General features: G+C 44.7%; 1 protein-coding gene across 4 annotated transcripts in view; it reads left to right on the forward strand.

Annotated features, from left to right (window-relative positions):
• Positions 1–303: 303 nt before the first annotated feature.
• The window catches only part of LOC147885646 (LRR receptor-like serine/threonine-protein kinase FEI 1), a 29,050-nt gene continuing 5,538 nt past the window's right edge, over positions 304–23,815 (forward strand). The window contains exons 1-12 of one of the 4 annotated variants that reach the window (XM_087396060.1): positions 305–531; positions 1,123–1,467; positions 1,574–1,659; positions 2,445–2,585; positions 2,718–2,853; positions 2,971–3,042; positions 3,170–3,241; positions 18,201–18,272; positions 18,761–18,832; positions 18,981–19,052; positions 19,212–19,339; positions 19,615–19,776. In XM_087396060.1, coding sequence (XP_087252186.1) covers positions 2,504–2,585; positions 2,718–2,853; positions 2,971–3,042; positions 3,170–3,241; positions 18,201–18,272; positions 18,761–18,832; positions 18,981–19,052; positions 19,212–19,339; positions 19,615–19,776 — 868 coding nt within the window. In that variant the 5' untranslated portion in view covers positions 305–531; positions 1,123–1,467; positions 1,574–1,659; positions 2,445–2,503. Of the gene's footprint in view, positions 1,468–1,573; positions 1,660–2,444; positions 2,586–2,717; positions 2,854–2,970; positions 3,043–3,169; positions 3,242–18,200; positions 18,273–18,760; positions 18,833–18,980; positions 19,053–19,211; positions 19,340–19,614; positions 19,777–23,815 lie in introns of all 4 variants that reach the window. The other 3 variants (XM_087396061.1, XM_087396059.1, XM_087396062.1) reach the window with 3 other exon arrangements.

Below are 23,815 nucleotides of genomic sequence, written 5' to 3' on the forward strand. Positions count from 1 at the left end.
TCAATCTCATCATCAATCATCATCAATTCACTCACAAACACAACAGCATATGCAACACAGCCGCGCGCTGTAGCATCGAACAACGACACCCAAACGTCAACATGTCTCCAAAAAGCTCCACTTTGAGCAAGCCTTTTACGGCGTCCCATCGAATTTGTATATAATCTCTCACACCCCCACAAAAGCAAATCACGCACAGACATTTCCCAGCACCCCAAAAAACTGCAAAACCATACATTTATATATATATATATATATATACGTATAGCATCGATTGTTTACAACCACACACACGCGCACACACAAAAAGGCAAGTAAGCACACAGCACTGGCCGTAGCAACAACACGAAATGCTTTGCAGCAGCGACTGCCAAAAAACAACAACACTCAAATTCTTTGTGCTCGAACGTATTACTACAGCTTATGTATTTCTCTCGCAGTTTCACCGGCCAAAACCGCTCCTTGGCAACAAAATCAACGCCGGAGAGTGCACAGAGAGCTCATCAACTTGATCAGAAGCTGATCAGAAAGGTAATCTTCTCTCCTCTACGGTGTAAGTTACATCTTTTGGGTTGGGTTGCGAGCAACCTGTGCTCCTGCCAATCTTGCTTTTTGCCAGTTGGGCGGCTCATTGTCACACAGGATGAATGTCCCGTTCATACACCCGTCCCTGACAAGCCTTCTGTACACCTCTAATGGCGCTCAGAGCCCTTCGCCTCACTTCCCATTCCCCTTATCTTGCGCTTTACACCTTTGCCCTTGATCATCATCCCCTTTCTGCCCGCCCTTCTCAACGGACCAGCTACCCAGCCCTGCTCTGCTGCGTATTTGTGTATTGTAGCCTTCTTCTGCTGCTTCCACTTTGCCCGGAGCATCCCCGTACTTTGCACTAGCACCACTTTGTTTTTCTGGATTGCTCCAAGATCATCGTTGCCCCGCTGCTGAGCTCACCCTTTTCCTTTTCTCGGTGGAAGCAAGCCTGCTCCCCGTATGCTTTCGAACGCCCAGGCCTGCATTGCCGGGAAGGGATCCGCTGACCATCAGCCAGACCCTTGTGCGCAAAGCTTCTCTTTTTTTATTACCCTCTCAAAGCGACGTTCCTTTTTGCATGAAACGTGACAGCAGAAGGTGTGCTCGGATGCCTTTGTGAGAGCGCCATTTCCTTACAAGTGACTGTGGAGTCTCTCACGGCGGTGTCAAGGTGGAGTTTTGGGAAGTGATCAAATGCGTATGGGCGCTCAGCAGGTGCAATCCGACCTTCATTAGCGAACTGATTTAGATCGGTTGCGGACTTTCCCTCAGGGGAATGATAGCAAAGCCGTCGCGCCAGGACTTGTAAGGTGCCTGCTTTATACCGCTTTCTATTTTTCGTTGTCAGTGGACACAGATCTTGGACGCACATGGGTCATCGACAACTAGCTCCACTACGGTTCAATGAAGGTGGCTGTCGTGCGCCTTCTTTTACAGGTAGCGAACTCAAGCGGGACTTAGAATGTTTCTTCAGGGTCCCGGAAATTTGCAAGAAAATCATTCGCTTGCATCTATACCCTGTTGAACCGTTGTGACCTCGCAGGTATACGTTTCCCTTTGGTCGATTATGTCCAGGGCAGCTCCAATCAAACTATCGACTGAAATGGACCTTTGCCACCGATCGGAACGGTACTTTAGTCTCTACCATACCACGCGAAATGCAAACCACTCTTTGTAGAGCATGAGAAAGTCACTTTTTTTTGTTGAAAACAGGAAAGCTCGCTTCCTCCAATTTTATACTGTCTTGAAGGGAAAAAGCCAAATCAATCCCGGCATTATATGTTCAAATTGCAATTGACGTCTATCATTGCAAACCATAACGTTGGTCAGCGCAGATCCAATCCTCGTTATAATTTGACTATTCAGTACAAGAAAGCTTTGGAAAGATCACGATAGCAGGGGAACTTCAATTACCTTCATTAACCGTTATCAGAGGAATCTAAAGCTTGGTTATTTTGTACGAACATAAACATCAGGACGTTTGATTCCACTTGTTTGCACAGAGAGCAGTTGGAAAGACAGGAAGGTCACTTTAAATAGCACATTGCAACACTGCATATGGGTAGGGCCACATATTGCAGCAATCCACTGGAACCGTAGAAGCAAAAACCGCCAATCTACTCTATACCCTGATTGTGACTCGTCGGCCAAGAGGATGTACATATTGAGGACGCACATTGTGTATGGCATTTTTCAAAAGCAAATGAGCCTCTCGAAATAACAGCTAGGAGTGTCTGTGTTTTACAAAGCCAGATGGAGGGTGAAAAGCAGAGTATAGAGAAAATGGAGCTGTGTCTCTTCAGGCGGTTGATGTAGTTGACATATTGCTCTGTACCATGTGATTCAAGCGTTTTACAACAGGGGATGCACACTGTGAATTGTCTCAACTCATAGACGTACGTTCTTTGTGGCAGGTCAAGTAGGCAATGTCAGGATTTGACTCCTGCACTGTGAGGAAGGCTCTTTCTAAAAAATGAGATTGAAAGAAGCGCTCTTACGGTGTTTGTTCATAATCATTCTGTTCAGTTATCACAGCTATGCTTTATCTGCAGACGGTATGTATGCATGACATACCTCGAACCTTCATTTCCTAAGGAATGATATACTACATTCACTATACAAAATGTCAGGCACTTTTTTAAGCAGTGCGTTTTAGTTATGATTGTCTTTATGCTTTGTATCACTAGGTGAGGCTTTGCTGGCGTTCAAAATGGGCCTGAGAAGCTCTGATGGTGTACTTGCCTATTGGAAGGAAAGTGATCCAAACCCATGCAACTGGCGTGGAGTCACATGTGATCACCAAACAGGCCGGGTGGTTTCTTTGTGAGTATTTTATAATGCGTCTTTAAAATACACTAGAAAACCCTTCAGCAGTCTAGAACAAGTTTGACAGTTTATTGGACTTGCTGGCTAACAGTTCTGCCTGATGTGTCAAAGCAGAAACCTTGCTTTTCACAGGATTTGGGGAAACATAGCCCCTGACTTAGGAAAGCTTGATCAGTTACAAAGATTGTAAGTTCTTGGTAACGAAACTCAATATCAGACTTGAAGATTTAACATTTTAAAATAATTTGGGATTGGATCACAAATGCAAAGTTCTTTTGGTTTCTGATGGCTTATTGGCTGTTGACATCCTCAGGGCACTTCATCGAAACAGTCTGTATGGTTCTATACCCTCAGCTTTAGGGAACTGCTCTCAACTAAAAACTTTGTGAGTACTTTGTGCTTATGTCTGTGTGGGTTACTTATATTTCTAGGTGGGGGTGCTCCTGCTCAATGCTCTCTGGCTGCCACAATTTCTCATCTACTGGTAGGATTTTGGATGAATTACTCTATGTAAATCCTGTTTCAAAGGATCTATAATCCATCCTGGAATATAGAGGATGCAGACCTCCTGAGTCCTCGTCCATGGGTGGCAGCTCAAAATTTTAAAAAAACTTGCATGTTCTACACCCATCTACATGCAGAATCACTAATGGGAGGTGAAACAAATTATGGTTTTTGAAAGTGGGTGGTAATATGCTACTTTGCAAAGTCCTGCGGATTATCCTGAAGGGGCCATAATACTCATCGGCCAGTTTGATGCTGGCGTTACCCTTCAACGAGGCGTGCCTGTTTTTGAAGAATCGTTAAGTGAACAAAGTCCCCTTTCAACTCCAAGTAACTCCTATGAGCCTGCTTGAGGTGCTGATGACGTCAGTGGGGATGTCATAATAGCTAGTCCCTGCTATGTGTAATGGAGTTTATAGTTCTCAACTTTATGAGTGACTATCATGAGAGTGAAACTGCACTCTGCGTTGTGTTTTTAGAGGTCGAGTTCGGGCATGTTCCTGAATTCATCTAGATATCTGCTTGAGGCCATATATGGGTATGAAGGTGAAATACCTTCCTCAGTGGACCTTTTGGATTGGTTGTTATCCCTTAAAGGTGATATTTTGCAGCAATACTTGCTGTTTTATCTGATTTCTATCAGGCTTACAGCAAGGAAGTGTGTACAGCCATTTGGATCAATCTACAGCAAGCAGTCCTTTATCCTCATGACATCACACTTGATCAAAACTTGTAAGGATTCGAGCCATTTTGAGGTGTTTATTTCACTCTTTTGTCTCATGTTTGAGGACAGCAAACCCTAATTTTAGAACAGCAAAGCCTTTGTCCATCGGAAACACTCCAGGGGTGCCGTTGCTACTATGACCACAGGCTTCATTGGTGATCATTTCTCTCCCTCTTTTGAGCTCTTTTGAGGTGTCTATGAGTTCAGTGCTAGATTTTAGAGCATGTCATGCGAGAAGAGTGGGCCTGTTTCAGGCTCGTCTTGTGTCAGCTGGCTGGGCCTAACTAAAGTGGATTTAGTCGACCTGAGCTGGGTCAGGTCAAGCAGACCCACCAACCAACTGGGTCGGCTGTCTGCAGTCCCTACTCCCACACTATAAATAGGGCTTCCTTGCTTGTTCCATTTCATCCTCACACACACCTTTGGTTGGCACCTTTTCCCTGCATAGATGAAGTTATCTTGCCCTCTCTCTCTCTCTCTCTCTCTCTCTCTCTCTCTCGTTTATACTTCCACAATGTGCAATGTTGACATCGTATCAGAGCCGTAGGTCATCTTGATCCTTGGGCTTGGTCATGTTTACTGTGAATAGTTCGGAGGTTGCTACACGCTGAATCCGGGATATCGCCCGTCCTTATCCGAACCATTGATTGCATCGTGCATGTGGAAAGGTCGGGAAGTAGGTGAAGCACAGTCGGAGGCAGTTGTGTATGAGCAAGAGCAAGGAAGAGAAACTTGACAGATCCAACTCAGCTCATTGGAAGTTGAAATTAAAGACATGGTTCATCCACAAGGGCCTCTTGGAAATCGTTCAGGGGTAAGAAAGGAAGCCCGAACGTCCAAATAACTCGTTGCGTTGGTACGTTGAGTGGGACTCGGGAGGAAGCTTTTCTTGAGGAATTGTAGGTTTGGAAGGACCCTGACTCTTAAGGCACACTTGGTGTTTGTGAGGGCCATCACCAAGGAGGCCTCTCTAACGGTGCAAACCTTGACTAGTGCTTCTGAAGTGTGGTCTAAGTCGGAGGATCTCTATGCTTGGGATTCTTCTATGCTGGCTATCACTTTGCAGGGTTAGCTCTATAGTCTTGAGTTTCATGCCGGTAGCTTGATGCAGTCGTTTTTAATGAGGGACAAGGTTATCCATGACCAGCTATTGGCAATGGGTGTTGGCTTATCGCTCTACTCAGTTGGCTGCAGTTATCCTCACGAAGCTACCACAAGAGGATGAAAGGGTTTCTTGAGCGTGGCTGTGCTAGGTCATGACAAATCAGTTGGACTTGATGATCTTTGCTCCCTTCTCTTGGAGAAGGCTTTGTTCTACTATCTGAGGATGTATCATGGTGGTATCAGGCAATTTCCAGAGCCGGTTTTATACTTGTGGGAAGAGAAGTCACCTGGCAAGTTCTAAGGACAAAGGAAACTCTGAAGACAAGGATGTGACCTCATCAACTCAGGCACAGGATGACAGGTTAGTGTGAGAAGTGCAGTGGAAATGAACAGAAATGGAGAGAGAGAGAGAGAGAGAGAGAGAGAGAAAACCTCACACACAGTGACACACCACACTGAGAGGGAGAGAAAGAAACAAGACATAACTGCAAGTGATCTCAGGCAAAAGCACCTCTACTGCTAGGGAAAACCTCTGCACAACAAGTTGCTCAAGGGCTGACAGCAGTGCTCAAGATGCAGCACACTGAGATGGCAAACAAGGAGTGGGGGGGGCCTATATATAGCCCTCACCCTCCTCCAGTTGGTGCAGCATGCTGGCCGATCAGCGTGCACAGTGGGCCGACCCATCCTCCAGCCCATGGGGCTGGCACACATAGCCCCTCACCCTCCTCCAGTCAGATGGAGCATGCTGGCTGACCCGCCTGCACAGTGGGCTGACCCACCCTCCAGCCCATGGGGCTGGCACACAGCCCTATATGAGGGCACCCCCTCTGCCTAGGGAGCCGACTCAACAGCTCTATAGGGGCCGATCAGGCTGCCTCCATGAGGCCAGCCACACCCCTATATAAGGGGCTCACCCCCCCCTATGTGAGGGTTGACCAGAAGCCCTATAGGGCCAACTCCACAGTCCAATAGGAAGCCCACCAAGCCGCCATACTGGCCCTCCCTTTTGGTTTACAAGGTGCATGGCAAGGGCTGCTCTAGGGATTGCCTATGTAGCACATGAGCAGGTCCACCAGGCTGATCTATCCCTGGCCCTGGTGCAGCATCTCAGAAGTGACCCAGACATGGCGGAGGCCATCACAAGACCCTAGCCTCACGGGGGGGCGCGCACACCCACAAGCAAAGGCCCTCTCTCCATAGTCTAACCTACCCTTCTCTGGGCGGGCACACCCAGAAGCAAGGCCCTCACGCACTTAGGTGACATCAGGAGATGTTAATCTCCAACACTTACATGATTGGAGGGCAGCTCTTGCTTAGAAAAATCAGACCGTACCTGCTTTCTAGCAGTAAGGTATGAGTTATGGGTGGGAGAGCAGGCTGATTACAGCTCCTATAAAACTGAAATCTGGCTGGTAAAGTAAGCTTTGGAAACAGAGCTATGAAAAAGATGTGTTCAAAGTGATTGCTTTGTGTAGCGGAGACTATGGACAGGATGTGTCCCGAGTTCATTGTTTGTGGTTCCTGGATGTGATGTGTTCACCAGGGGATATTGGGGCATGGTTTATCCTACTATTTACTTGCAATTCACTAAGGTATGGGAATCCAAAGCCAAGTAGATCTCTTTGCTGTTCGTGGTGGCATTGTGTTTCAAGGAATCAGGTTATAAGGTGCTCTTGTGAAGGTGATTCTAGTATTTGCGGTCCTAGAGAGTCCATGGTTGTATCTTGAAAGCTTTCTTCTTCAGACTTTTGCAGACACTGAGATGCAGGGAGGGTGTTAGAATGTAGGGCATCTCATGTGTGGGGTGAGGACTTCTATGTGGGAATGCCCGCTTGGGAAAGGAGTAGTTTACTCAATTAGTTTGGGGGCTGTTTACCTGGGGGAAACTAATTACATTCATAGTTACTTCAATAGCGAAGTAGCTACTACTCAACTAAAGATCTCAGTATAAGCTGTATACACATCCTGATCAATCAAACGAGTCTGAAAACAATCATAGAATGATTGTTGCAGAGAGCGTTTGAAAAAAAGAAAGGATGAAAATAGTGGATCACCAAAGACTATGATTTCTGTCCATCCATGAAGTCCATAGGGTCCAATAGCGCACCCAAACAAAAAATAAATCAAAACCCTCTCTGCGGATGAAAACCAAACAACCAGAAAAATCTGCCAAAAATAACAGTTGGAAATCGCGCTCGAAGCCTCTGTCGGATGAGAGCAGAAATATGTGGACAGAACCAAAAAATGTGAAGCACCGATTCAGTAGAGTGCTGGCATCTGTGACAAACAGCTGAAGCAATATGTCTGTGTGCGAGTAACTGTCCGGATGGAAAAATGCCAAGGAGAACTCGCCATAGGAAAAGCTGTTGTCGAAGAGGGATTTTGTAATGCCAAAGGAGACGCAGCCTTTTTCTCCACCACTTTATTGAACGATCCATATGCCAAACAGTATTTGCTCGGTGAGAAATCCAAGGTGGAGGTAATAACACTTTATACAGAGATGACACTGTGATATGTGAGAGCTTCAAAGGACGGGCGTATAAGGAAGGAGAGCGTAAAATCCAATCCTCAAGCCGATTCTGAAGTTCCAAATGAGGTACCGGCAAGTAAGGTTGGAGCATTGCTGAAATTTTATGCCATAAAGGACGATAGTGAGCTCCCAAGCCATACTTGCGAGCAGCCATAGAAAAAGATAAAATTGTGCCATCATCTTGAAGTGCATCCGCCACAGATGAAATGCCTTTGAAAGAGAGAAAATAAGAACGTCTGGGTTCTTGTATGGCCAAAGGAGGGTGGAATACTTCAGACAAAAAAATATTCTCTACCCTCAAAGAGTTGCCCGACAGAGAGTCCCTGCCATGCCATTCCAAGTGGGATAAGATGTGTTTCCAATCAAGAAGCAGACGAGAGACAAAAGGGCAGCCTCTGATCTTGCCTTGGATAGAGCCAAATAAAAAATCCCACTGAGTAGGCTGCCAATTCCCAAAGGCAGATGTATGAAGATGTAATAAGAGAGAGCGGATCATGAAAGCCCAGGGATGATCTCCTTGCATAAACTGTATCATCATTTTCCCTCTGTGAGCAAGTAAATGCATTTGAATATTGAGAATGTTCAGACCCCCGTGCATCTTTGGAGAAGAGAGACGATGCATAGAGAGTAATCTGAGACTTTTCTTGCCATGTTTTGAACACCAGAAAATTTCCATGATAGCTGACATAAATGAAACCAGATCTGCCTTAGTGAACATAGTGAGAGGCAGATAAAATTGTATGTGATTCGCAAACGAACATGTTGCAAGCTTCCAATATTCAAGTTTTGCCCTTAACTTTACTAGCACCCAATCAGTTTGTTGTGAACGGGTGAGTCTCCAGCCTAGAGGATAACCGAGATGTTAAATGAATTGAGAAGCGGGGACAATTTCCCCAGGTCACAGAAGGTTGTGCCATTCCTGTGCATGTAACGGCAGCAATTTTGATTTCTGAAAATTTACCCGAAGGCCAGCAGCCAATCCATATGTAGAAAGAGCGTGCATAATCATGGACAGATCAGCCCGAGTATTTTTTGGAGTAAAGAATGAATCATCAGCATATGCCTGAGCAATCATGCTATGACTGCCAAGAATCTCCAAACCGTGCAGCTGGTCAGTGTCCAAGAGGTGATCCAGATATTGAAGCAGTGGATGAGTGGCTATGGCAAAAAGTAAAGCACTCAGGGGACATCCTTGCCTGACAGAACAACCAAGAGTCCAGGATGGAGAAATATCCCCTGAAAGTATGCAGGCAGCTTTACTATCTTGATATAGTGAAGTGATGAGTTGCTGCATTTTTGTGCCAAAACCCAATGCCTGCATAGTCGATGAAATAAAATCCCACTGAACAGTATCAAAGGCTTTGGCAATATCAACTTGCAATAACAAAACATCCTGCTGTGTGTATTTGGCATATTCAATTCCAATGTAGGCATTAGCAATGTTATCTGTGATATGCCTACGCGGGACAAAGCCATATTGAGCAGGATGCAACCCATCATGTAAAAACCCCTTTAGCCGATCAACAATCATTTTGGTAGTGACTTTGTAAATTACGGGCATAAGAGTGATAGGTCTCCAGTCTGCCAAAGACTCACAAATTTGTTTTTTGGGAAGGAGTTTAACAAGACCTCTCTTCCATGTGTCCGGCATTTGCTGATTTTGCCACGCAGCATTCACCATATATAGCAATGTATGCTTCAAAATAGGCCAATATTCTAGAAAAAACTCGACTGTTAAACCATCCCATCCTGGAGATTTCCATCTGCCACATGATTTGATCGCATATGACAGTTCCCTCTCGGTAAAGGGTTCCTCCAATTCCAAAGCTTGAGTATGGGAAATGATAGGAGAAACATGCTGCAACAGTAAATTTCGTGCAAGCAAAATCTGTTGCGAGGGAGGAGCTGCAGAGCCAAATTGCTGAGAGAAATGATGCGCACAAACAGAAGCAAGCTGTGACCGTGAAGTAGTCCATGATCCATCAAGCAGGAGCACTCTGCAAATTTCTGTTTTGATTCTCCTCTGATGTAAACTTTTGAAAAATTCTTTGGAAGAGCAACCTTTATCTGTAAAGGCTCTTTGTCTTGCTCTAGTCTCCCATTTGGCCAGTTTCTTGTGATCATTTAGTTTAAGACAATGTCTGGCCTGGCATAGTGTTGTTTGCTCATGCATGGACAACGAACGATGATGGCTGAGTTCAGTGAGATCTTGACAAGTGGATTTGGCCTGAGCAATGGTTTCCCTTAGAGTCTTCATGTAAGACTTGCCATAAGCTCTAATCACAACTTGCATTTTGGAAATAAAAGAATCCCAGGCACCATCAACATGAATATGGCTGCTAGAGGATAGACAATGAGATGCTTCAGTAACCATTGCCTTGAAATCAGCATGTTTCAAATAGCTATTGTTTATGATTAGATGTCTCCTTTGTGGCAATCTATCATCAGGCATATTATGAAAAGATAACCTCAACCATAGAGGTGCATGGTCTGAATGCACAAAGGCATAGTCAATCCACATTTTGCATGTAAAATCCCCATTTTGTTGGGGAGCTACACTATACCATCGATCCAGACGTGCCTGATAAGCGGAAAAAGCATTATGTTGAAAAGTGTAGCCCGGTGACAAAGGCTGCAATTCCTTCCAAAGGTCAACCAAATCCAGATGCAATAGTAGTTGAGACCATGCATGCCTTTCAGGAGATAACATATGGTCATGTCTGGAAGTGTTGTCTCCTTGTTGTGGAGCATTATTGAAATCCCCACATATGTAGGCATGATATCTCCATGGATGTTGTTGCATGGCATCCCAAATTGCAGTTCTTTCTCTAGAGGACTGAGGTGCATAAACAGAACCAATTCAAACACCTCTCCTCTAATAATGCATTGGAGAACAAGCCATCTGTCTTTGTTGTCATTTAAAGCAATGACTGGTTGAAACTCATGTTTGATCAGAAGGACTACCCCTGAGAAAGAGTGCTCCCCAGCATAGAAAATATCATATCCACAGTAGTGTCCTGTCTTGCCTGCATAGATATGTTGATTGTGTTCTTGTAATGCCACTATGTCAGGCTGAAATCTGTTGATGTGCAACCACACAGATTTCCATTTCCTACTGTCACACATGCCCTGGACATCGAGTGTAAAGCATTTGATGTGAGCAGTCATATGTACAGGTATTTATAGTAATATAACAACTATGTACAGCAGCAAAATTTATGGGGTCAGCCTTGCATTTCTATCTCAGGGTCATGGCCTTGCCCCTGAGAAGAAGTAGCCACCTGAGAAGTAGACAGCAAAGCAGCAACCTCTTCTTCAGGGAAGAGTGTTCTGCTGGCTGTTACTGCAGCCCATGTAATCCCAATTCCTGTATTTATCTCTGGGGTATTTCCGCTAGAAGATGCACCATTCCAAGTGCGGGGGGGTGGAATTCTTCGAGCAGAAATAACTTTTCTTGGACTTTGCCAGCCATCAGTTGGAGGTTGCTGTCCTTTGGTCATGGATTGAATAGTAGGAGGTAAATGTGAAGTGAGATTTCCATTGGGAGCCACTGGAGCTTTGCCTTTATCCTGACTCCCAGAAGGCTGTCTACTGCTTTTATTTTTATTGGCAACTGGAGTAGGAGCATCCTTGGTAGGCATTTGAACCGGCAAAGTGGTACGAGGCATTTTATGCTGATTCATTGGACACTGTGAAGCCATGTGTCCAAACTTTTTGCACTCAAAACAAGCCCCTGCAAATAAACCCCATTTGAGTTTGTAAAAGGCACTTTCCATGTTCACATTATTCACTGTGAGTCCGGTGTGGGATTATCAGTATCCCAGAGAATGCAAAATCTGTTTGAGTTGCCATTTGGCCGTGGTGGGCAGACCACTTTTCCTAAAGATGCTAAAATTTTAGGCAAAAGTGAGGCCATACATTGTGGGAAATCGACAACTTCAACCCAAACCGGGCATCTGTGTCGGATTAAAGCTTGAAAGTCCCTTGTGGGAGACCATGGCAATACATGTACCATTTGCTGCCCAAAAAAGAGAGGTGAATGTTCCCAAAGCATTTGTCTGTGTATCTCATCCACCATGATAACCTCAAAAAAGCCCCTGGCTGCATAGTGTACTTTACGAACAAACGAGCCAACCAAAGTGCGTGTCAGTCAGTTGCCTATCTCTGCAGCAGGTGGCATTTGGCCTGGAAAAAATAAAATGACTGCATTCTTAGCATATTCTCTGACTGGATCCACAATTTCATCAACCTCAACCATGAGGCCAACTGAAGGAACCGAGTCTTTCCACTCTTTCCTCGTATCTGCAAATCCTTCATGCATGACATCATATACCAGTTGCGCCTCAAGAGTATCATGCATTGGGTCATGCTGACCCTCAACCTGCTTTTGCTTCTTGCAGGGAACCGAGCGCTCCTTTTGAAACGTTTTTTCATATGAATATTCTGCCATGACTTTGTATGAAAGGGAGCTCAGGAATAAAGTACCTGTAAAAGGGTAGTGGAAGCCAAAAAAAACCAGTCCCAAAGAAATATCCACAGGAAGCCCACAAGAGAGGAGAAGAAGAGTATAGTTGGTAAGGAGATAGCAGAGGGAAATGTAAGATTTTGGCTGGAACACAAGACTGTTAGGGAAGACACTGGAGCCCAAAAACCCCAAAGAGTTGTAGGGCAGGAAGTACGGGACTGTACGGATGACGCTGCACGGAGAGAAGTCTGACTGACTAGTGTACGGAAAGACCCGCAGGAAGAAGGTACGGGGCTATGTACGTGAATTTGCAGAGGGGGACCAGAACTGACGCAGATGTATGGAATCGTACGGACGTACGGACGCTGTACGTCGACCGTACAGCTGTACGGACGGGGCTGCACAGGGTTCTTGACGAGGACGAAAAAATAGAGCGGCGTACACCTCACTTGGATCACACAAATACACCGCGAGCAGTGCACACACACCTAGGAGACTGTAGAAAAGGTACGGAAGAGCAGCAGTAGATGCGGGCCTGTATAGAAACGCTGAGGGCAGACTGGAACCTGTACGGAACAGCTGTACGACCCGTACGGGTAGCCGTACAGGTGGTATGGGAGGTCGCAAAAGTCACGACGGTGGCTGGAAGGCACCGGACCCTGACAAGCTCGCGGGGATGGCACGATCGTGCTCCTCAGCTCTCTCACACACACACACACTATACACACCACTCTCTCTCACCACCTCACACACACACACACTTTTTTTGGTAAAATCCAGTATTTATATTATCATAAATTTACAAGATGGGAAGTCTCCCACTCACTGACATGAGACTAAAAAAAAGAGCCCAATGGAAAAACTCAAAAACAGGTAGAGAACACTTCAAGGCTAGTGGCATCCAAGTCCCTTGCAGCAAAACTGTCATATAAGGATTGCTTGAGGGACATTCTGAAGAAAATATATGCCTGAGGAAACTGTTGACCCATCCTAGAATGCAGTCTCTGCGTCCAAATGGTCCATAGTACCCAAAAGCGAGTCCAGTAAAAGAAGAGGAGGAATGGAGACATCTGAGATGAGAGGCATCCAAACATCCAGAAGAGTTTCCCAAATCTGATAGAGGGAAACCGAAGCTGCAGCAAATGAGAAACATGAGTGATCAGTATGCGGGATTGTGGACAAGACCATAATAGGTGAGGAACTGTCTCGTACTGATGAGAGCAACGGGGACAGGAAGGGGAAGCAATGCGGCGTGCTGCCAATTTAACCCCAATGGAAAAGGCTCCCACAATACATCTCCAAAAGAAAAGCCTCTGTTTCAATGGCAATTTGGCTTTCCAGATTTTCATGAGTCGTGATTGCCACCAAGATAAAGGCCTATCCAAATTCCAAAGAGTGTTGGCATGCTTGTCAATCCATGGCGGTGGAAGAAGAAATCTGTAGACCTTCGAAGAGGTCAGATTGTGCATTGAGAGCGTATGGGTAGCAGGAGGTAAAGAAGTCAAATTCCAGTCCATTAATCTGTCTTGTGCAAACAGTGGAGGAACTGGAACAAAAGGCTGCAACATAGCTGAAAGTGTTCTCCAAATGGACCTATGATGCAGGCCCAAGGAGAATGTCCTGCAAGCTTGTGGAAATGAAAGCAAACAAGCATGTCATTGGAAGGCCACATTGGGTCAATGGAGTGTCATGTTGGAGAAGTGAAAGGAATTGATCCACAACATCACCAACAAATCTGACGCCCAATTTCATGAGATTGTATGCTTTAATAGGTGCCTGTAGAGCGAGAGGCAATTCAAACACCTTGCTCCAATGGATGCTTTCCAATCGAAAAGAATTACCATGATGAGAAGAAGCACCTGTCCATTTTGCATATGAGAGAATTCTCTTCCAATCATGAATAAAAGCAGAAGAAACAGGGCAACCAGGAATTTTCCCTTGAAATGTGGACATGACTGCTTCCCAGTGATCTGTAATCCAATGCCCATATGCATGAGTCGCCATGTTTCCACACATAGCTGCTAACATAATAGCCCATGGCTGTTTTTGCTGAAGAAAATCAGCAATCATAGTGCTCTTTCTTGCCAACATATGAACCTGGAGATTGAGAATATTCAGCCCCCCATGAGTCTTAGGTGAACAAATGGACTGCATAGGTAGTAGTCGCAAGGCCTTTTTATGAGATTTGCTTTTCCAAAATATCTCCATAGCTTGGGACATATAGGAAGCCAAATGCTTGAAAGACCAGGGAAGAAGAGGCAAATAAAATTGCACATATGCCATAATGATGGACTGTACTATCCGAAGTCGAACATGTAGAGGCCAGGTGGACAAATGCCAGTATTCCAGCTTCTTGTTAATCTTTTGAAGCACCCATTTGAGCTGTTGATGCGGGGTAATATTCCAGCCAATGGGGTAACCTAGATGCCTGACAATAGTATGGGAAGAGATAATGTGGCCTGGCCAGAGAAGTGCATGCCAATCAGCTTCTTTCAAAGCTAGAAGTTTTGATTTCTGGAAATTAATGTGCAGTCCAGCAGCTATGCCAAAGTCGTTCAGCGTGTGCATTAAAAGAGAAAGGTCACTTTGAGAATTCCTGGGCATAAAGTATGAATCATCAGCATATGCCTGTGCAAGAAATGACTGTGCCCCTGGGATTTGCAAGCCATGAAGCTGTCCTGTGTCTGCAAGATAGTCCATATGCATAACGGATGGGTAGAAATGGCATACAGTAAGGAACTGAGAGGGCAACCCTGTCTCACTGAGCGGGTCATAGTCCAGGTTCTTGACAACCCACCACCAAGCAAGCATTGCGCCGTGGCCTGAGAATAGAGCCAGTAGATGATGTGGACAAGCCGAGGGCCAAATCCCAATTTATGCATAGTCTAAGAGATAAAATCCCAATGGACTGTATCAAATGCTTTCGCAATGTCTACTTGCAGAATGAGAACATCTTGTTTAGAGTATTTGGCATACTCAATCGCAAGTAGGGCATTGGAGATATTGTGTGTGATCTGCCTTCTAGGGACAAACCCATACTGCCTAGGATGAAGTCTTGCTTGCAAAAAGAAGCGAACCCTGAGGACAATCATTTTAGCAATGAGTTTGTAAATGACAGGCATGAGAGATATAGGCTGCCAATCAGCCATCGTCTCACATAACCTTTTTTTGGGAATCAATTTTACTAGGCCATGTTTCCAGGATGGAGGAAGAGATTGTTCTGCCCAAGCATGATTGATCATGAGAAGAAGAGTGTTCTTGAGATCATCCCAAAATGCACGGAAAAATTCAACAGTCAATCCATCCCAACCAGGAGAGCTGTTTTTGCGTAGATGACTCAAGGCATCATCCAGTTCACTAAGCATAAAATGCTGCTCCAATGCATAGGCCTGTTCCCGAGACAATATGGGCTGGACATGCATGAGAAATTGAGATCTAGCTGCATTCACTTGCATCAAATGATCAGGGTGAAGAGAGAGGAGATGCTGAAAATGACTAGAGCATTGCAATTCCAATTCTGATTTGGAAGTGGTCCAGGTACCATCATCTTTCTTGATCCTGCAAATTAAAGAAGTGGCAAATCCGAGCTTGCATGAAACCACACCCTTTTTTTTTGGGTGAAAATGTTGTAGCTTTATATTACAGAATCACTATCCCAAACCGGGATGTGAAAAAATACATCACGAGAAGATCTTAGTATAAGACCGATCCACATCATCATCTATGTACTTAGTTTGCAAGCAATCATAGAAAGATTGCTGTAGAAAGTGCCTGAAGAAAGAAAAAAGTAAAAAAGTAGGATCACCAAAGACTATGATTTCAATCCTTCCATAGAGTCCAGAGTGCTCGGTAGCAAACCCAAACAAAAAACAGATCAAAATCTTGTCTAGGTGGCTGTATCCCAAAGAGCCAGAAGAACTTTCCAAGGGGGGGGTGTGTGTGTGTGAGAGAGAGAGAGAGAGAGATACGCACACATTTTTTTCTTTTTTGGGGTGAAAATTGAGTTGCTTCTATTACAAAATCATCATCCCAGAATAGGACGATGAGAAATATGTGCGAGACACACACAGAGAGAGAGAGAGAGAGAGAGAGAGAGAGAGAGAGACTTTTTTTAAGAGTGAAAGCTATGATTGTTTATATTACAAGAAAAGCCACAAACACACACACACACTTTTTTTTTTGGGTTGAAAAATTGAGTTGCTTTATATTACAAAATCATCATCCCAGAATTATCTAGGTATATACATCATGATCTATGCACTTTGTCTATAAGCAATCATAGAAAGATTGCCAGAGAGCGTGAAAATCACCAAAGACCCTATGATTTCTATCCTTCCATAGAGTCGAGAGCGCCTAGTAACAACCCCAAACAAAAAACAAATCAAACTCTTTTGCAGCTGGGTGTATTACAAAGATCTAGAAAAACTTTCCAAAGACAGCATTTTGAAAACTGGCATGTAAATGCTGCGTAAGGAAAGTGAGAAACTCGCGTGGAGCTAAGCATGTGCGACAAACAGCCGGAGCAATATGTTTGCATGCCAATAGTTGTCCAGAGGGAAAAACTTCTAACAATACTTGCAACAAGAAAACTTCTTGTCTAAGTGGCATTTTAGAATGCCAAATGTATCTCAATCTTTTGCGCCACCACTTACTGGGCGATTCATTCGCCAAAGCTGATTGAGCTAGCCAAAAAAGAAATCCTAGTGATCGAGTTGCCAATGACCAAACGTAGAAATACTGATATGAGTGACCAGAGTCCTAATCATAAGAGCCCAAGGCTGATCACCTTGCAGAAATTGCAGCAACATTTTCCCCCTGTGGGCAAGAATATGCACATGAATATCCGTGATGTTCAATCCACCACGCATCTTGGGAGAACAAATGTGATGCATCGAAAGCAGCCTGAGACTTTTCTGCCATGTTTGGATCGCCATAAGAGTTTGATAAAGACAGACATGAAAAATGTAAGATCTGCCTTAGTGAACACGATCAATGGCAAGTAAAATTGAATATATGCCACAAGGATGGATTGCACTATTTGAAGACGAACGTGCAAAGGCTAGGTTGCTAGTTTCCAATACTCAAGCTTTTTCCGAAGCTTAGCCAAAACTCAATCAGTTTGTTGTTGGCGAGTGAGTTCCCACCCCAAAGGGTAACTAAGATGACGAACAAATTGAGTGGGTGGAATGATATCCCCGGGCCATAATAGACTATGCCAGTCTTTGGAATGCAAAGAGAGCAGCTTAGACTTTTGAAAATTAACATGAAGACCCATCGACAAAGGGCTGGCTTTTTGACACCCAAGTGAGGCCAACTATGCAGCACCTTTTTGGGAGAGCGACCTTTCGACGATGGAGCGGAAGAAATTTGAACAACTACAGGTGATTATGGTTCCCAAGATGAGCAAGCCCTTAGTCCCACACCAGATAGTATAGTCAAAGTTCGCCATGACACTACTACAGATCGATGCCATCTTCCAAACAGTGACTTTCCTCCATAGAGCATGGGCCTTACCTCACTTGAGAATACTGAGGTTGGCACTAGAGTCTTCCATAGGACTAGCAAAGAGCGGGGTTGATACATGGTATGCACGCATCTCCACATGGTTTTCTAGTCACAGTATCCAGAGAAAGAGAGAGAGAGAAAGCTTGCCCTCATTCCCCATGTTTGTACTAGGCCAATGTCTTTATTGAACCCATTATTAAATGTGGTGCCCAAGTTTGCATGTATTCAACAAAAGTTTATTATGTCCTCTCTCTCTCTTTCTCTGTATCTCTCTCTCTCTCTCTCTCTCTCTATATATATATATGTCTGTTGATATACACCCATAAGTGTATATACCTATAGAGGCATGTGTGAGAGAGAGTGTACAAAAATTGTTTAGATATTTTTTTTGGGGGTTTAATATTATTTTAATACTCTATGAAAGCTAGAGAGGTGTGCTTCCCTAGATTGGTGTAGTTTTATTCAACAGAAAATTACTTTTTCCTATCCCTTAAATAGATCTTTCACAGGCTTTTGCAGGACAACTATTTGAGTGGCCATATCCCTACTGAGCTTGGCCAACTGTCAGATCTCAGGATCTTGTAAGTTTGTTTTTCATTTTTGAAGGATCTTGTAAGTTTGCTTTTCATTTTTTCAGGATCTTGTAAGTTCCATAATCCTTTTTGACATACGGCAGGAAATTCAAGGTGTTTCGTAATCAGGTTTCCTAGTAGCTTTACTACATCCCATCCAGTCTTTTCAATTAAGATACTGAGTGACCATGTTATGATCCTTCCTGATACGAGGATGATATAGCTGTCATGTATAACGCTGATGACCAATTTAGCATTGACACAGCAGTTTGCAAGCCAGTAGGAGTGTGCATATCAAGCACACATTGTTTATCTACAAAATATTCAACATTTGTGCATTCAAGCAAGACAACCTTCATTTGCAGTAAATTTATTAGGTGCTTTTAAAACCACTTCATGCTGAGGCTGACTTTGAGTCACTGTAGTGCTAGAGAAAGTATCAGGTATGGCAACCTTGTTGGTTCTGAACTTGCATGCTTTTTGAACCTTCTTATCAGGGATGTTTCTAGTAACACACTTAGTGGTACAATTCCAATTTCGTTAGGAAACCTTCAGAAGCTTCAGAGCTTGTAAGTACTCTAACGAACTTCTGAATTTTTGGTCTCAATGTTTCTTTTTTTTTTCTTTGCAAATAGAGTAGAGAGAATTATCTCGATTAAAGAATGTAATAAAAGGATTTCTTGATTACCACTAACGTTACCAACTGCTGCTTTTCAGCAATGTTTCAACAAACTTTTTGGTTGGTGAGATTCCTGAAAATGGAGTGCTGAAAAATTTTGGGGCAGAATCGTGAGTAACTTTTGGACATGCTTGAAGTAGAGAAGCATTTTAAGGCAGGAAATTAGGACCAAGTGCAGCCAGTAAGATGTCTATGTAATGGAAAATTTTAAACATTGAAGTTAACTTGCATTCAAGTTCGTTGGGTTTCATTGTCTTCAAATTATGCAGTTTTGTTGGAAATCTGGGACTCTGTGGCCAGCAAGTCAATGAAATCTGTAAAAGTCAGTTGGAAGAACCAGCTATAACACCTGACTCCTCTTCGTCTCCTTTAGAGGGGGTTCCAGGTCCTCCATTTGGTGATTGCCTTTTCGCCTTTTTCAAACTTCGCAGATAATCAAAGCTTTTAAAGATCAGCCTGTTAGCTTGTCCGATCTGTTCGTGACAACTGAAGTTTGTAGAAATAGGGCTCTTCTCTCTCATGCATGACATTGTTTTCTGAAGACGTGCACTGCTTATACTATGTGATTGGAAACTCCAATAGATTTGTTTCAATCCACATGGTTGCACGTTGACATTATCCTGTGCTTAGTATGGTCATGTGATTTGTAATTTGTTTTCACTGGCTGAACAGGCTTAAGCAAGAAATCAGACAAATATTCAGCTCAGCTTCTTATTAGTGCTATGGGCACAGTTGGATTGTCGCTTCTTATAGCCTTGATGTGCTTCTGGGGATGCTTCTTATACCACAAGTTTGGGAGAAAATCCAAGCCACCTGAAGTAAATGAAGGAGATGGTAAGCGCACTGTTTTTTTGTGAGTATTTTTTGGTGAGTGAAAATATAAAGCAATTTTTTAGATAAGAGCTTTGCAACTGAAAGGTTTGTTAATTTAGATAAGATTATATGTCAAATGTATGTGCATAAGTTTATAAACTCAAGAAAGATGCAAACCTTTATTTGTGGATTAGGTCCCTACTTGACTCATTTGGACTGGGCTTCTCTTGGGATTCACAGGCTTCCTCCTTTCTAGGCTAGCAATACTTTGCTGATTTTCATATAGAACTGCTGCTGCCTTCTATTACTCTTCTAGTATGGCTGGGCATGTATTCAAGTGCATGGCGAAGGGGGGAGAGAGAGAGAGAGAGAGAGAGAGAGAAAGAGAGAGACAATGAGACAAAATACAAGCCAAAAGTAACTCATACAAGCCACAGAGGGCTGAAGCAAAGGGTTCACTAAGACCCTTGCTGAAAGCTAAAGTGCTAAACTAGTGAATCAAGTGTCCAAATACTAGAGTAGTAAAAGCAAAATAACAGAGAAGTATGAGGTGCTCAGAGCTAGCACTCCTAGTACATGCTCAGGTTTGGTATATCCAGGTAACCTAGTTGCTCTCTAATGAGATGTGAGGAGCTCTCGTATCTATGTCTGTTGAGCTGTCTCTTGACGTGGGGGAGGGTGTGGGTTCCTCGATCTCTGGATATGGTGGGCTACGTCAAGGGTGATACCTTGTCTCCGGCAGGCACCTCTGAGGAGGGCTGAGATAGACCAAACCTCGATTGTGCGTGCTTTGGTCCCTCTCCGTGTCGCACGTGGAGTATGTGTCCCTCATCTGGCAGCATCGTACCAGAAAACAAGAGAGACTGCACAGGATCTCGGGAAAAACCTCCTCAACTGCTAGAGAAAAACCCTCCACTGGTGGCTGCACAAGTGTGCACTGCGATGGAAAACAATGAGGGGAGGGGGCCCTATTTATGGAGTCACCCCCTGCCTAGAAAAACCAACTAGAGGGGGGCAGGAAATGGCCGACCAGCAGGCTGGGTCAAGCTGACCAGCAGGTCGGGCCTCATGGCCCTGGTTAGGGCCTGTATGCCCGCCAAGCAAGGGGCCACCTAGATGCCACATGTGCATCTTGTTGGCCGCCTGGTAACAAGCTCAGAGTGGGCTCATATGCCCTCGCCCGCACTTTCCTGCAGCAGTCGTGGACTGGTGGCAAGCAGATACGGGCATCGCATGCCTATGCTCTTGCTTCGTACGGTCCAGGTGCATGGACAGCGACCAAGGTGATCCCCCTCTGTCTCTCCTGGGCGGGCAAACCCACTCTCCCTCACATGGGTGGGCAGACCCACAACCAAGGCCCTCACTCAAGGAGACAGGAGATGAACTCTAACACCCCCTCTGAGCTCCTGGATCATGAATCATCTGGAGAGAGCGGGAATGATCGCTAAGCAGCTGTTGCACCAACGGCGTGGTTTAGAGGTCTGCCTTGTTGTCCTTTGTCTTGCAATACGTCAACTAGATTACATTGTCAAGAACCTTCTCTCGGAGACAGGAGATGAACTCTAACACCCAAGGCCCTCACTCAAGGCAGACGCACAACCAAGGCCCTCACTCAAGGAGACAGGAGATGAACTCTAACACCCCCTCTGAGCTCCTGGATCATGAATCATCTGGAGAGAGCGGGAATGATCGCTAAGCAGCTGTTGCACCAACGGCGTGGTGTAGAGGTCTGCCTTGTTGTCCTTTGTCTTGCAATATGTCAACTAGATTACATCGTCAAGAACCTTCTCTCGGACATAGTGGTACTGGATCTCAATATGCTTCGTACGAGCATGAAACATCAGAATCCTGACTAGAGTGGTATAGCTTTGATTGTCACTCTGGATGATGGTCGGGTTGACTGTGGAAACCCAATCTCTCTAAGCAGGCGACGGAGCCAAACTGCCTCACAAGTAGTAGAACATGCAACACGATACTCTACCTCAGTAGACGAGAGGGACTGTCGGTTGCCTCTTATTGCTCCTAGTGATGGCCGTCGAGCCAAGAGTGAAACAGTACCCAATGGTGGAACAGCAAGTGTCCGAATCTCCTCCCCAGTCAGAGTCACTCCAACCTGAAAGCTGGATCTTGGAATGTTGTCTGGAGTGATAGAAAAACCCACGATTGCGAGACCCCTGAAGATACCGAAGAATTGAAAGACCAGCATCCCAATGAGTCTTCCTAGGTGTCTGCATGTCTCGGTGTTGCTTGCCTTGAATACATGACCGGCACTATTTGTGCTTGTTGCCCACATTTGGTAGTCTGAGGACCATATGTTCTCGAGCAGCATGTCGGAGAGCGTCAACGTTCAAGTGACCAAACAGAAAATGCCAAAGATCTCCTTGACGAGATGACGTGATTGTGGAGAGTGCTGATAAGGTGTAAATGCCATGACTAGCTGTACCAGTCTGGATCACCTGACCAGTAGCCTTATCTCGAACTTCCACATAATTTTCATCAAACAGTACTGTGGTGCCAAGGCGGCAAGTCTCATAGACAGACAACAGACTGAACCCAAGAGAAGGCACGAATAGAACTCGAGAGGATTGCATCCCTCCTTTTCTATTGGGAATGATGTCGAGGTTGCCCTCACCAAGAACTTGGATGGTTGAGCTATCACCAATACAGACATCACCATTGGAGATCACAAAATCCTTCAACCCTGCTGCAGAAGGACTCATATTTTGGGACATATGAGGCCTGGAGAGACAGAACCCCCTCTCCAACAGAGGATGCAAGAGAATCAAGCATTTCAATATGCACAACAGTTGGAGTGATAGCAGTAGAGGAAGATCTTGACCCTCTGGAGGAACCGGAGCCTTTGTTATTAGCCCGGTGCAGACACTGCCTTCAGTAATGTCCTTTCTCGCCACAAGGATTACACGACCTTTCCGCCTTCAATGCCTCTTTCTCAGCTACTACAGTCCTCGTATCAGAGGAACAATGTTCTTGAGACTTGCCTGGCTGCGGGGCTGCCAGGGCATCGGAGCCACTGCCATGGGTTGAACTTTGAAACAGGTCCTCTTGATCCAGCACCATAGGCACTAATTCCTCCCAGGTGAGAGAACTCATCCTGCCACTTGTAATTAGGGAAGAATAAAAAGCAGAGTACTGGGATGTAAGATGGGACAACAAAGTAATAAAGTAATAGCCATATATTCAGATGATATCTCCTTCCCTGCCTGAAGTATCTCCTGTTGGAAATCGTGAAGCTTATTGATATGTTCCCTCATAGAAGATGACTTAGCAGGTTCTAATATCCGCGTCTGAACCTCAAGGGAGACCCTTTTCATAGGAGTAGTCCGGTTATAGAGGGAAGCCAAATGCTCCCAGATACTCTTTGATGCTGTCATGTGCTTTACATGACTAATGACATCAGAAGTACAGTTCAAGAAAATGAACAGTCGGATCCTGCGTTGACACGGTCCCATATCTTGGCCAGATTCATGACCGTCTGCTTATCTAGAATGCCCAAACTTTCATCAAGAGGATCTGGCCTTGTGACACCTACCAGGATGAAGTATGCGAAGTCATAAGACTGCAATACTGATTCCATCATAACACACCACACACCATAATTGTTTCCGTCCATTAGTTGATAAACAGGGAATGTGGGTAGAACATGAGTCTTTCACCTTGTTTTCTGCCAATTCTTGTAGGGAAGCCATAAACTAAAGGTGAGAGGGACGGAGAAGATCAGGAGAGAGGAAGAGCAATGAAGGAAGAAAGAAGGAAGGTAGGAGAGGGGGCCGAAGAGGTCTGAGGGAGAAAAAAATGCTTCCTTCAACCTCTGAGCGTCCGGCCTTCACACAAACTACCCCTTTGATCTGAAAACACCCTTCAAAGCTTATCAGCAGCAGCCCGTATGAATAGCTTCCCAAGCTTGCTGAATCCCCTTTCCACAGCTCAGGTCTTTTGGCCAGCCTTAGGCTTTGATACCATGTGAGAAACACACTGATGCGGAGCGATGAAGGAGAGAAGACGCAAACACTCACAAGAGAACCATAGAACAAGAGACTGC

Source organism: Dipteris shenzhenensis, chromosome 25 (assembly GCF_047967505.1).
Source record: "Dipteris shenzhenensis isolate YYH24624 ecotype China chromosome 25, Dip_SZ_1.0, whole genome shotgun sequence".
In the NCBI taxonomy this organism is placed as follows: domain Eukaryota; kingdom Viridiplantae; phylum Streptophyta; class Polypodiopsida; order Gleicheniales; family Dipteridaceae; genus Dipteris; species Dipteris shenzhenensis.